Source organism: Ursus arctos, unplaced genomic scaffold (assembly GCF_023065955.2).
Source record: "Ursus arctos isolate Adak ecotype North America unplaced genomic scaffold, UrsArc2.0 scaffold_13, whole genome shotgun sequence".
Taxonomy (NCBI): domain Eukaryota; kingdom Metazoa; phylum Chordata; class Mammalia; order Carnivora; family Ursidae; genus Ursus; species Ursus arctos.
The window spans coordinates 14,248,426-14,260,833 of NW_026622797.1; the positions used below are offsets into that span (position 1 = coordinate 14,248,426).

General features: G+C 37.4%; 1 protein-coding gene across 25 annotated transcripts in view; it reads left to right on the forward strand.

Annotated features, from left to right (window-relative positions):
* SYNE1 (spectrin repeat containing nuclear envelope protein 1) overlaps positions 1 to 12,408 on the forward strand; it is a 447,744-nt gene that overhangs the window by 342,300 nt on the left and 93,036 nt on the right. For all 25 annotated transcript variants that reach the window (XM_026505077.4, XM_026505081.4, XM_026505085.4 and 22 more), the window contains 10 exons: positions 480 to 599; positions 2,335 to 2,535; positions 4,913 to 5,086; positions 6,013 to 6,144; positions 6,638 to 6,834; positions 7,504 to 7,636; positions 7,951 to 8,133; positions 9,348 to 9,497; positions 10,275 to 10,451; positions 10,905 to 11,060. In XM_026505077.4, the coding sequence (XP_026360862.3) occupies positions 480 to 599; positions 2,335 to 2,535; positions 4,913 to 5,086; positions 6,013 to 6,144; positions 6,638 to 6,834; positions 7,504 to 7,636; positions 7,951 to 8,133; positions 9,348 to 9,497; positions 10,275 to 10,451; positions 10,905 to 11,060 (1,623 nt within the window). The remainder of the gene's footprint in view (positions 1 to 479; positions 600 to 2,334; positions 2,536 to 4,912; positions 5,087 to 6,012; positions 6,145 to 6,637; positions 6,835 to 7,503; positions 7,637 to 7,950; positions 8,134 to 9,347; positions 9,498 to 10,274; positions 10,452 to 10,904; positions 11,061 to 12,408) is intronic.

Below are 12,408 nucleotides of genomic sequence, written 5' to 3' on the forward strand. Positions count from 1 at the left end.
TTGCTTTTCTACTAAACAAAGAGTGAGCTTTCCGTGACCATGTTGTGACATATTTTCCTCTTGCCTCACTGAATCTCTCTCCAAAGATGCTCGAGATGCATCTCAGGAAACAAGAACGTCTTCCCCTGGAAAATCTTAGGCCAATGCCTTTTCTAACCATGTCCTAGGTCATGCTTCTTTTTCAGGTGTTGTTATTTACGAATTCCCATATTTGGCTAAGGAAGCCATTGTCCTCTCAACCCTCCACGAGAAGTCCCTCCTACTTCCTTACCTGTGAGGTAGCTGACTGTGGTATAATAAAGGGCCTCCTTCTCTTTTCTGTATACTAGATGGTCAGGGTTTTTATGCTATATTAAAATGACTCCTTTTGTAGGCATTGAAACTGTTTAATGTGGAAAGAGCAAATAGACACAATAATCACATTTCGTGTGGGAAATTGTTTATGGGAGTTTTGATGAAATATCATAAATCTTACATAGGCAATACAAGAGGCTGAAGATGGGCTAAAGGAATTGGATGCAGGAATCATCGAATTAAAAAAGCGTGGGGACAAGTTGCAGATTGAGCAGCCATCCATGCAGGAACTGTCCAAACTTCAGGTACGGTTTTCTACCAGCAACATTCAGCTTCCATGACACATCCTAACTGGAAGTCAAGGAAAAATTATTCTCTGTATTTTCTCGTTTTGTTTTGTTTTTTCTATAAAATTCATGTCATTTGGGTCCTAGTCTTTATTCCAAACAACACTTAGAAAATTTTCTGGAACTTTTACCAGGTTTAATGTGATAAAATAAATTGTATTCTCAAACTTCTAAGATTTTTTGTCTGACATTTACTTTATTATTAATCCAGTTGTTAAGCATTGTGGTATATATACCTCTAGTTGTGCCATATTATTTTCTACTCTAAAAAATATAATAATTATCACTCCGACCTGGAAAAGTTAAAAGATGGATATCTACCCTGTATTGTAGTGTACCTCAAAAAAGTATTTTAAAGAAAAAAATGCTCAAGCTAATATTTTTTAGCAAGTAGTTTTTCTCCGGTGTTCAAACGTATAGGTAATCTTTCATACATGTCTGAATGGAAGAGAGACACAGTTTCAGTACCAGACCAACAGAAACAAAATAAACGAGAAAGTAGGTGAAATCTAAATAGGTTTCCCAGCATCCTTCAGGAGTAGGAAATAATTTGGGGTTAATTTGTTTTCTTAGATCAGGCTGCAAGGCAAAAATCCAGTATGGGGATGGTAGGAAGGAACTGAGATATTAGACCAGCAAATTTTAGCAGTTGACAGAATTGAAATAAGAAAGAATAAATAAGAATAAGAAAGAATTGTGTACAGTGAAACACACACGTTAAGCTTTCTCTGTGTTACAGAGAACCATTGAGGGATGGATAGCAACTCCAGCACAGGGTCACAAGTTCTTCCTTTTGAGAAAATAAAATAGGTCTTATTTTAAAAAGAACATGCTTCATTTTAACTGTCTCATTCCATTATCTAACATTTCACAATGTCATGAGCCCAATGCCCCGACTTTGCCCTTAGACAGTTTTCCAACAGTGCTTAAATGTCAGGTGGAAGAGTCAAACTTCATAGTTGTAAATGGGCATTAAAGTTGAACTTTTCCAGATTGAGCCATTCTGGACTGCTAAACCTTAATATGATACATTAATCAGGTCCATATGGTTCAAATAAATTTTGTGTTTGGTGTATCATCATCTCCTAAAATGTCTTTCCAGTTTAAATAGTTATTTATTTACTCCACCACATTTGGCAAAAACAGTGCCTTTTTAAATCTTAAAGCGTTCCGTTCACATTAAACTCCTCTGTTTCTCTAGCTCTTTATTTAGGGAACAGTCCAAAATCTGATCATTATTTAGCAGATCAAATGCGAAAGATACTTTAGTCAATTACTCTAAAGTTATGTAAATGTTAAGAACATTACAAAAATGAGAATTACATGAGAAAATTAGAATTTGCACTTACATTTCCCTCAGGCACATGAACAACTTTTCAACATTTTAACCCCATATCCTACCGTAGACTGTTGATACCCTGAGAAGAGAGCTGTCGAACCTACCTCATTTCATCTCTAGCCGGTATTTCTGCATATCCTTTGGAATAATAAATATTTAGCTTATCTTTTTCAAAGGAAGTTTTCAAAGAGACTCATGAGAAAGACAGGCAGTGCTCTGCACAGAGAGTATCACCACTGGTCAGATACCCAAAGGTGTGTTCTTGGTTGGGTCATGGACTTGGTAGGTAATATGCTTATCAGAGAAGAGTCACCACATGAGTTGAGAGTGAATATCACCGTCTCTGTTTTGTAGGACATGTATGATGAACTGATGATGACCATTGGCTCCCGGCGGAGTGGGCTGAACCAGAATCTTGCACTCAAGAGTCAGTATGAAAGGGCCCTGCAAGATCTGGCTGACCTGCTGGAGACTGGACAGGAGAAGATGGCAGGCGGCCAGAAAATCATTGTGTCCTCCAAAGAGGAAATTCAACAACTACTTGACAAACATAAGGTAAAGAGAGAGAGAGAGAAAGAGAGGGAAAATGTAGTTGCAAAAGCATATTCTCACTCACTGGTGTGTATCTACTGAGTAAAACCTGTTATTAATGTTTTATGAGTTCCTCCTTGAATAAATTACTCTCTAAAATGGTCAACAAATGTGTAGTCAAACCCATGGACATTGAATAGCACAGAAAAATTATAGAGGATATGTTCCTATAATTTTGTGAGTTAAAAAAGACTACAGAGGCACCTGGGTGGCTCAGTTCATTAAGTGTTCGACTCTTGATCTTGGCTTAGTTCTTGATCTCAGGATCATGAGTTCAAGCCCTGTGTTGGGCTCCATGCTGGGTGTGGAACTTACTTAATTAAAAAAAAAAAAAAAAAAGAATACCAACATTCCCAGTAATTTTAATTATCACTTCCTCATTAGTATTAACCAGGCTTTTTCCCTTCATTTACTGAAACCAATGGGAAACTTGACTTTCTTCAAAGTGCCCAGCTTCCTTCTTAACTCTCTTTTGATTTGTCCTTGTGTCCTTCATGCCCATTTATTCATCTGGCCCTAAGTATTCTCTCTGCCTTCCCTTGTCCTGGCCAAAGTCCTCACTGTGCCCTTGGAAAGCAGAGCTACCTACTCAGCTGTGAGATTGGGTATCTGTCTCTTATGCGCATCCCTCAGCTCTTCTGGCCTGTAAGCACATGCTCCTCTGGTTGCTGTGGGCCTCCAGAGTTTATTCCTGGGGACAATGAGTCCTTTTACTACAGGATCAAACTTGGTAAGCCTGAGACTGCCCTATCGGTATGTGCCATAGCCAAACTCAAGTTAGACACTGCTCCTTAGTAAAGGAGTGCCTGTTTAATTTGCACAAACAAGTAACTCTTGCATTTTTAGAATGACTGCAGAAAGAGTCATTTTGCCATCCAGAAACCCAAACTCTCAGGCTATAGGAATGTCATACATGGAAACTTTGAAAACCCCACTGGGTTATAGATAGTTAACATTTTTACCATTATGTAGCTCTGCAGTGGCTTATAAAGGTGAATTTTTTTTTTTTTTTTGGAATTGTACTTCTTGCTATTTTTCCCAGAGGTTTTTTTTGTCCAAAACTTTGTGATTTATTAAAGTCTTATCATTTGGCTTTGAAAACATTGCTTTAAAGTTTACAGCTGGTTTTCTTCAAATCTTTGACAGCAGCTATAAAATATCATCCTGAGTTATTCCAGAGAGGAAGTTAGGATCAATGCGTATAAATAACAGAGACGTGGGCCCAATAGGTAAAGAACTCTAAAAGGAATACTGCCATTGAGCAGACAAAGACCATCCAAGGCCATTAGGGGGAGATTGGGTTGTAAAAGGAATATCAGTTTTTGGTGAATGTTGGGCTAAATGACCTCCAAGTTCTCTTCCAACTTTAAGATTCTATGATATAATAATTGTCAGTTAAAAATGAGGATTCTGGCTTCTATTGACCAGACTATTTTCTGAGAGAGAGCTCTTCAGTGACCTTGAGCATAGCATGTTCTGTAGACTGGGTGGTGCAGTGTCTTCATCCACCAAATGGGAAATAAAACTACCTACCTCATAGAGGTGTTATAAAGATTAACCAAATTGGTCAGCAAAGCACTGGTGGAGTTTCAGCATATAGTGTGCACTAAATACTGTTATCAATTTGCAGGTCATCTGCTCTACGCACAGTGGAGGGAACAGGAAATGGGATAAGCCCCGTCTCCCTCCTCTGGGGAGTTTCACACATAAAAAGTAACATTTCAAAACACATTCGCAGGACTGCCCAAGGCCTCTCACTCTGTTGTGCGTAGGTATAATACAAAGGAAATTTAAAACTGTATAATACCAATCGGTTCATGTCAAGCTATACTTGGCAGTGAGTATCGGAGCACAACGAATGCTCTGGGAATTTGGAAAATAGAGCTCAAGCCCAAACATAGAGGAAGGAAAGTCGTGCATGTGTAGAGTGAGGACATCTTGGGAAGTACAGAGTAAAAACAGAGACCGAAGGTGAGGAAGGCCAGTCGGTGTGGTGGAGTTAGTAAGAGTCCCCCAGATTGTACAGGGATGAGGCATGGAGAGGGCGGAGGAATTCTGTTAGCAGCCGGTCACATCTGAAGGGCTCTGTTTGGGGGGGACAGCGTATCTGCAGCACAGCCTGTGTGGGTACACTTGAGTGGAGGGTCGAGTGGCCTGTGAGGAAACTGGAGCCCCTGTCTCTGCAGGAAGCTGTGAGTGCCTAACGGGGGTGGGGGTCAGCAGGGATGGAAAGATAATTGCTCGTATATTGAGTTCCATCAGCTTTCACATCTGAAGCAGCTTTTGTTGTAAGGTGGTATATATATGAGTTGCTGACCTCTCTCTGCCTGAAAAATTGCAGGAATACTTTCAGGGCCTGGAATCTCATATGATCTTGACTGAAACACTCTTCAGAAAGATAATCAGCTTTGCAGTCCTACAGGAAACGCAATTCCACACAGAACTGATGGCACAGGCTTCAGCTGTACTAAAGCGGGCTCACAAGAGGGGTGTGGAGTTGGAGTACATTCTAGAGGTGAGACTATTGACCTCATCCCTTCCCTACAGTAAACTCAACTGCAAAATACACCATTAAGGCAAGACATATCTACCCATGCCATTCAGCTCACAGAACTTTGGAACCCCCTCAGACTCAGCATCGTGTTCTGCCTTGTCCCCCTCGTATTTCCTCTTCCTATTTGGATAAAGGCTCTGCCATTGCTTCAGTCAACTAGATTCCCTACACACTGACTCTAGATAGGACATGATGATATTTGGGGTTTCTACAGTCAGACTAAAAAACTGCTGGCCCTTTCTTTACATGATTGAAAAAGACTTCAAGTGATTTTTAAAAAGATTTTCCAGTTTCAGCTAAAGTAAAAATCAGAATTTAGGAGTGACTGGTGTGGGATTTCTCCTTAGTAGAATGTCTGCACTGTATGTTCATATTTCTCAAATGGCTGCGGTAACTTTTTTTATTTGTGAATGTAATATATTGACTTCACTTTACTACATGAAGTAAACACGCTCTTCCCTTTTGCTTCAATCATACACGCATCATCACTGTGGTAACTAATGAAACCACGTGTATCAGATGCCTACTGTGTTCCAGGTGCCCTGGGTACAATCATTCCATTTAATCCTCATGATGGTCAAGAGAGTTATTATTATTATCGACGTTTTTTTAATGTTATAAATGAGGTTCAGAGAAATTTAGTGACTTGCCCATGTTCATACAGTGGGTTGGTTGCAGATGCCAAAGCCCATTCACAATGCTTTTCGGGGTCACCATCTGATTATGTGCTTCAAAGCCATCTTTTGCTTCCCAGAGCAAACCCCCAACACAAACATCTCCAACATGACTTTAAAGAGCATCTGTCAAATGTGTATTTTGCACACAAAAGAGGATCGCTGTTCCTGAATGAGGATTCTTTAGCTCACAGACTGATACTGTGTTTCTAGACGTGGTCTCATCTGGATGAAGACCACCAGGAGCTCAGCAGACAGCTGGAGGCGGTGGAAAGTAGCATCCCGAGTGTGGGGTTGGTGGAGGAGAGTGAGGACAGGCTCATCGACCGGATAGCACTCTACCAGGTCAGCGTCCAGTGGCATCCTGGTGTGAAAAGTTGCCACATTTTCTTTTGAAACTTGCCCATAGTTTTAACAGAATCTAAACAAACTTGCAATCAAATATTTTATTAAGTATTTTTACTTTTATTTCAAGCTATTGACATTGTTGAAAGCAGATAGATTTAAGTGTTTGCTTTATAATAGAACATAAGAAAGATCTTTTTTCTTTTCTTTTTTTTTTTTTTACGAGAGAGCTCTTTGAAAATTCAACCTCTACCAAGCATTTTCTGTGCTGTTATGGTGGTGTCACAATATTCTCATAGCTTGATAGTTTTAAATGTACATCTATACTTAGATATGGATGAGCCATCTCAAAGGTTCTAATCTTACTTGGGTGCAAATAGCGAAGTCTGACTAACAGGGAGTAGGAACTTTATGGTGACCAGAGAAACTAAATTCTTAAAGAGAAAAACTGCATTGTCCAAACTTTTAACCCAGTATTTTCAATCAATTTTAGCATTTGAAATCCAGCCTTAATGAATACCAGCCCAAATTATATCAAGTATTAGATGATGGGAAACGACTGCTCATATCCATTAGCTGCTCAGATCTAGAAAGCCAGCTAAATCAACTGGGAGAACACTGGTTAAATACTACCAACAAAGTGTCTAAGGAGCTTCACAGATTGGAAACAGTATTGAAACACTGGACCAGGTAATACAATGACGAATATACATCATTTTAGATTAGTGCTCAAGAGTCTTTATAAGGTCAGTGGGTATGGGACTTGAAAAAGAGGATAGTGTGGAAAGTAAAGGCAAAAACAAAGCCCACAATTGGATTCTTATATAATTGCATAAACGTGTCATCAGAAGTGAGCAGGGAAGCAAGTGCCTAATGCACTTTCTCTTGGACCTTTGACCCTCCCTGGCCTATTGACGGTACATGGGTGGTCAAAGTAAAACCTTAGAAGGAGAAATAGAAGGAAAGTGTGTTTGAGAAAGTAAAGTTTCTTAAGGGCAATAGGAAGTATTCAGGAAAAGTAGAGGTTGATTTTACATGATGGAATACTCTATTTCTATGCCACCTTTATTTCTAAGAACTTTAATATTTTCTAAATAGCCTCAATGTGAAGGAGTAGGAGAAAGGGGTGTGTGTGGGTGTGGGTGTGTGTGTGTGAGCATTTACATTCAGCTTAGAAATGGGAAAGCTGAAACTTGCTTACGGTATAAATTTGAAGGGAAATTGACAGTGTGAATGCAAGACACTATTCCCCCAAACCTGTTTTGTCTCTTCTTTTACAATGGGTATTGCTGACTAACATGGGTTAGCGGAAGAGATGTATTGGATGTTTACTTAATAGGTTCATTAACATAATTACAGATATCAAAGCGAATCTGCAGAACTTATTCACTGGTTACAGTCCGCAAAAGACAGGCTAGAATTTTGGACTCAACAATCTGTGACAGTCCCACAAGAACTGGAAATGGTCCGTGATCATCTAAATGCTTTCCTGGTAAGCCTGAGAATCAATTTTCTATACTTAATAAGCCAAGCTATAGAGTTTGTCAATGTTAACTATGTGTGGTCAGTAATTATGCAAAATAATAGGCTTCGACATTGCCTCATTAAAGCAATTTTCAAGGAATGGCTACACTTTGACTTTCATTCAAGGCAATGGTGTGCTTTCTTTTGTTTTCCTCTGGAGTGCTTACCATAACTTCCCTTCAAGATGTAAAGAAAAATTGTTCATGTAGTAAAATGGTTCTTTTTCCTTAAATTAAAGGTCGGACTATTTAATCCTGGTTTGAATATTGCTACTTCTTTTAGGAGTTTTCCAAAGAAGTGGATGCCAAATCTTCCCTGAAATCATCTGTTCTGAGCACTGGAAATCAGCTTCTTCGATTAAAGAAAGTGGACACAGCTGCCCTACGTTCAGAGCTGTCACACATTGATAGCCAGTGGACTGACCTGCTGACAAATATTCCCACTGTCCAGGAGAAGCTCCACCAGGTATAGAAATAAGCATAGGTTTAAATCATAATAGTGGATTTAAGCAGTATTAAATGGGAAGAGTGCTTAATCTGCTTTTACTTACAAAATTAAATCAGCTTTGTCATAGACATTTGCCCTTTCTCTCTTTCATTGTTCTGCCTACTAAAAGTGACCTGTTCTACAAAGCCATGTCTACAAATGTCTATCTTCCAAGGACTTCTTTACTCTGTGTGCGTGTGTGTGTGTGTGTGTGTGTGTGTGTAGCAGAAGCTTCATCTGGCCTTGTTTAAACTCTTTGTCTCCTCATGAGTAAAACGTGGGTCCCTACAGTTCCCTCATAAAGTGAGTAGTTCTGAGGATTCAATCACAATATGTATAAAAGACCTATAATCTCCCTTACAATAGAACAACTGGCATTCAATAAATGTAAGTACTTCCCTTATCTGGAAATACACCTCCCTTCCCTGGATCCCAGACAGTGTGTGTTTATCTCTCTTTGATATTCCTCACTCTACCAGGTATGATAGCTGTGTTTAATGTCTGTCTTACCCTCCTAATCAGCAGCTACACATTTCTAGGGGGCAGGAAACATCTCACATTCATCTCTATATCTTCCTGCACCATATAGAAGTCCACAAATATTTTAAATGATTGCTTTTGTTTCTCCAAATCATTATAATAAATATCTACAAAAATGTACAATAGATGAAGTAAGATTCAGAATTCTAAGTATATTTTAGTTAAAGAGTAAAGAAATTGGCCATGCTCTTAGGAATAAATATTAGAGTGCCAAAAATCTAGAAAATGATAGTTTGTAGTGTGGTATTTTTCTTTCTTCCTTTAACATTCCTAAGTCATAATACACAGAAATTTTTACAAGATAATTAATAAAATACATCTGTTGAATGTTTTGTAGTTAAGTTTTTTTTAACTCATAAAACTAGCTATAAAATAAGAATAATATTTTCTTCTTACTGGTATTTTGATTAATTAGTTAATGTTTATGCAATGTTTATAGTATTGGATGTCAAGTGAACATAAGATGACTATTACTGTTCACTGTTTGCCTGATGTTTAATTTCAAACTTCTAATGAGGTTAGGATCCAAAGATGTCATTAAGAATTGTTATCTCTGTTGGTACACGAATAAGTATTAATGTAGGGTTTTTAGGTTGGCAGAATTCTGGCTTGAATTTTAATACTTGTGTCTTGTTCTGTCTCTTATTGGGCAGCTCCAGATGGATAAGCTGCCTTCCCGCCATGCCATTTCTGAAGTTATGACTTGGATTTCTCTCATGGAAAATGTTATTCAAAAGGATGAAGAGAATATAAAAAATTCAATAGGTTACAAGGCAATTCATGAATACCTTCAGAAATATAAGGTAATGGAACATTTTTTTTCTTTTAACTATTCATATTTTAGGACTATTTTACTCAAAAGAACTCGAAAACTCAAATTATGGACATCAGATTTTGAAATGTATATTTCATATATAGTGACCAGATAGGGGTACAAGAGTAAGAAAACTGCCTCCCTAGTTGTAGACATAGAAAAGTTGTCCAGTATTAGGAATGATTTTGAATATGATTTTGTGTCATTTAAAAAATCATAGAACAAACCATGAGAGACTCTTAACTCTGGGAAACAAACTGAGGGTTGTTGAAGGGGAGGTGGGTGGGGGGATGGGGTAACTGGGTGATGTGATGAGCCCTGGGTGTTACATGCAACTGATTGAATAACTAAATTCTATATCTGAAACTTAAAAAAAAAAAATAATTTTAAAGAAAAATGCTATAATTTATAAATATGTTATAATGAAATGATATAATTTTTCCAATTCTATATGCCCTACCTAAAATATATACATATATTTATATTCAACATACTAATAAATTCAAAATTTTACAAACAATTATAAATTCAAATTCAGTATATTTATATATTCAAAATTTATAAATTCAGGATGATCATATATTATATATATTTAACTTCTGATAATAATGAGTTATGTAAATATACACAGATTTTGCCATTTGGACCAAATCATGGAAATGATAATATTAATCTTAAAGTTACTTGAGGCTTTCCAATTCCTGATAAAATATAAAATATTTATGCGCATGATCTTGTTTTCTTATTTTCTCCCTTCACTTTTCAGGGTTTTAAGATAGATATTAACTGTAAACAGTTGACAGTTGATTTTGTGAATCAGTCCGTGCTACAAATCAGTAGTCAGGATGTGGAAAGTAAACGCAGTGATAAGACTGATTTTGCTGAGCAGCTTGGAGCCATGAATAAAAGTTGGCAAATCCTGCAGGGTCTAGTGACTGAGAAGGTAAGCCAAGTGGTCTCTTGTCCATATTTGTGCAAAAATGCCAAGAACAGACACACTCTCTAAAGAAAACTCATTTCCCAAGTAGTATAGGTACACGGAGCATGCAGATGTTTCTGCAGGGGACGCCACTGAATCCTATCGCTCTAAACATTCTTTACTCTTGTTCATTATTTTCTCTTCTACATCCTCTACTCTTCACCTATTATATGTTGTTTTACTTTTTAAAGATGCCTCTTAACTTCTTTTGACTTTCTTTTAAGTTGACTTCTTTACTTCCTTATCGATACTAGCCACCGGTCCATACTTGGTAAGATTCATTTTTTAATCGTATGTACAATAAACTGTATTTGAAGAATTCTTAATTTAGAGGGAATAGTGGCTTGAGTAATTGGAGGAAATAGTGGCTTGAGTTTAAAATAAAATTACACATTTCATTTCATTATGTTTTTTCAGATCCAGCTGTTGGAAGGCTTATTGGAATCTTGGTCAGAATATGAAAATAATGTACAAAGTCTGAAAACTTGGTATGAAACCCAGGAAAACAGACTAAAGCAACAACATCGCATTGGAGATCAGGCTTCAGTTCAGAACGCAATGAAAGACTGTCAGGTAACTTGAGCAGGTGGCTGGCAGGCATATGTCACAGCTTCATGGCATCGACCAAAGGAATTCTCAGGCCCTGGGGGTTAAGAGTGAAATACTGAAAAAAGTTTTGTTCGGTAATGAATTTCTGGGATTATGTGAGTTTATAGGGTTATTTTTTTCTTTAACCATTATGTTCTTTCACCTATTTAAAATAATTTGAAATTATGAGGATTTTGAGACTTACCCATAATTAGAGAGAATGCTACTAACCCTTCTATACTGATTATCAGATGTAATAATTATTAAGATTTTGACATATTTACCTGAATTGTTTCTTTTCTTAAATATTTTCTAGTGAACCCCAGATATTGTGTCATTTTATTCCTGCATACTACAATACACATCTCTAAGAAATTGCTCTTTTCTTATATAACCATAACATCATTATCAGCACAAAAATTTTAACCATAATCCCTTAATATTATTCAGTGCTCAACGCATAATACCATTTCCTTGGGTTTCTTTAAAATGGTTTTTTTTTTCAGTTAATCTGTTTATATAAGGGTACAACAATGTCCACATGCTACATTTGTTATCAGATCTCTCAAGCGTCTTTAATATTTTTCTAATACAATTAACTTGTTGCAGAACCTATAGACTGGCCCCAGGTTCAGGATTAGCCTGTGGACTCACTTTAAAATGTCATTGACCTTGCTCTTCTCTTCTATCTCCTGTTACGGGAAGTTAGCACTAGACTTGAATGAATTCTGTTTTCGGGTCTAAGGAGTGCTTTGTAGGTGACAGGGTCCCATGTCCCACGGGAAGCATCCAGCAGCAGCCCCTTGTTCTATTGTTAGTGATAAGAATCTCTGGTTCAGGTGGAGTGAGCACACTCTTCGTGTCTTCCAGTGACTTCGGAACACTTAACATTGGCTCAGGTATTCTTGTTTATACAAAAGAAATGGGAGGTATTATAGGTAGTACTGTAATAAAATTTTAAAAGAATTCAATAATTTTTAATTCTCTGTAGTGTTTCCAAAGACCAGTTGAAGACTCAGCTGTGAAAGAGTTCTACAGAAACACTCCTTTCCCCAAATCTTGTTTTCATATCATAGACTCAAAAAAGAAAGGCCTTTCATAATGATCTTTCTTCCAAGTAGCATTTTTTTCTGGGGACATATATAAAGAGAGACATATTTAAGCTCTGAGTTAAAGCTTTTCCATTCAGAAAAGGAAGAGCAGATTCCCTTGCGCTGGACTGACAAGCTAATGGATTGTAATTTCCAGAGTGCATAAAAATAGCAAAGAAAACCATCATATAGAGAAATACCTTGAAATTTAAAAAAATGCTTCACATCAGAAGAAGGATGTA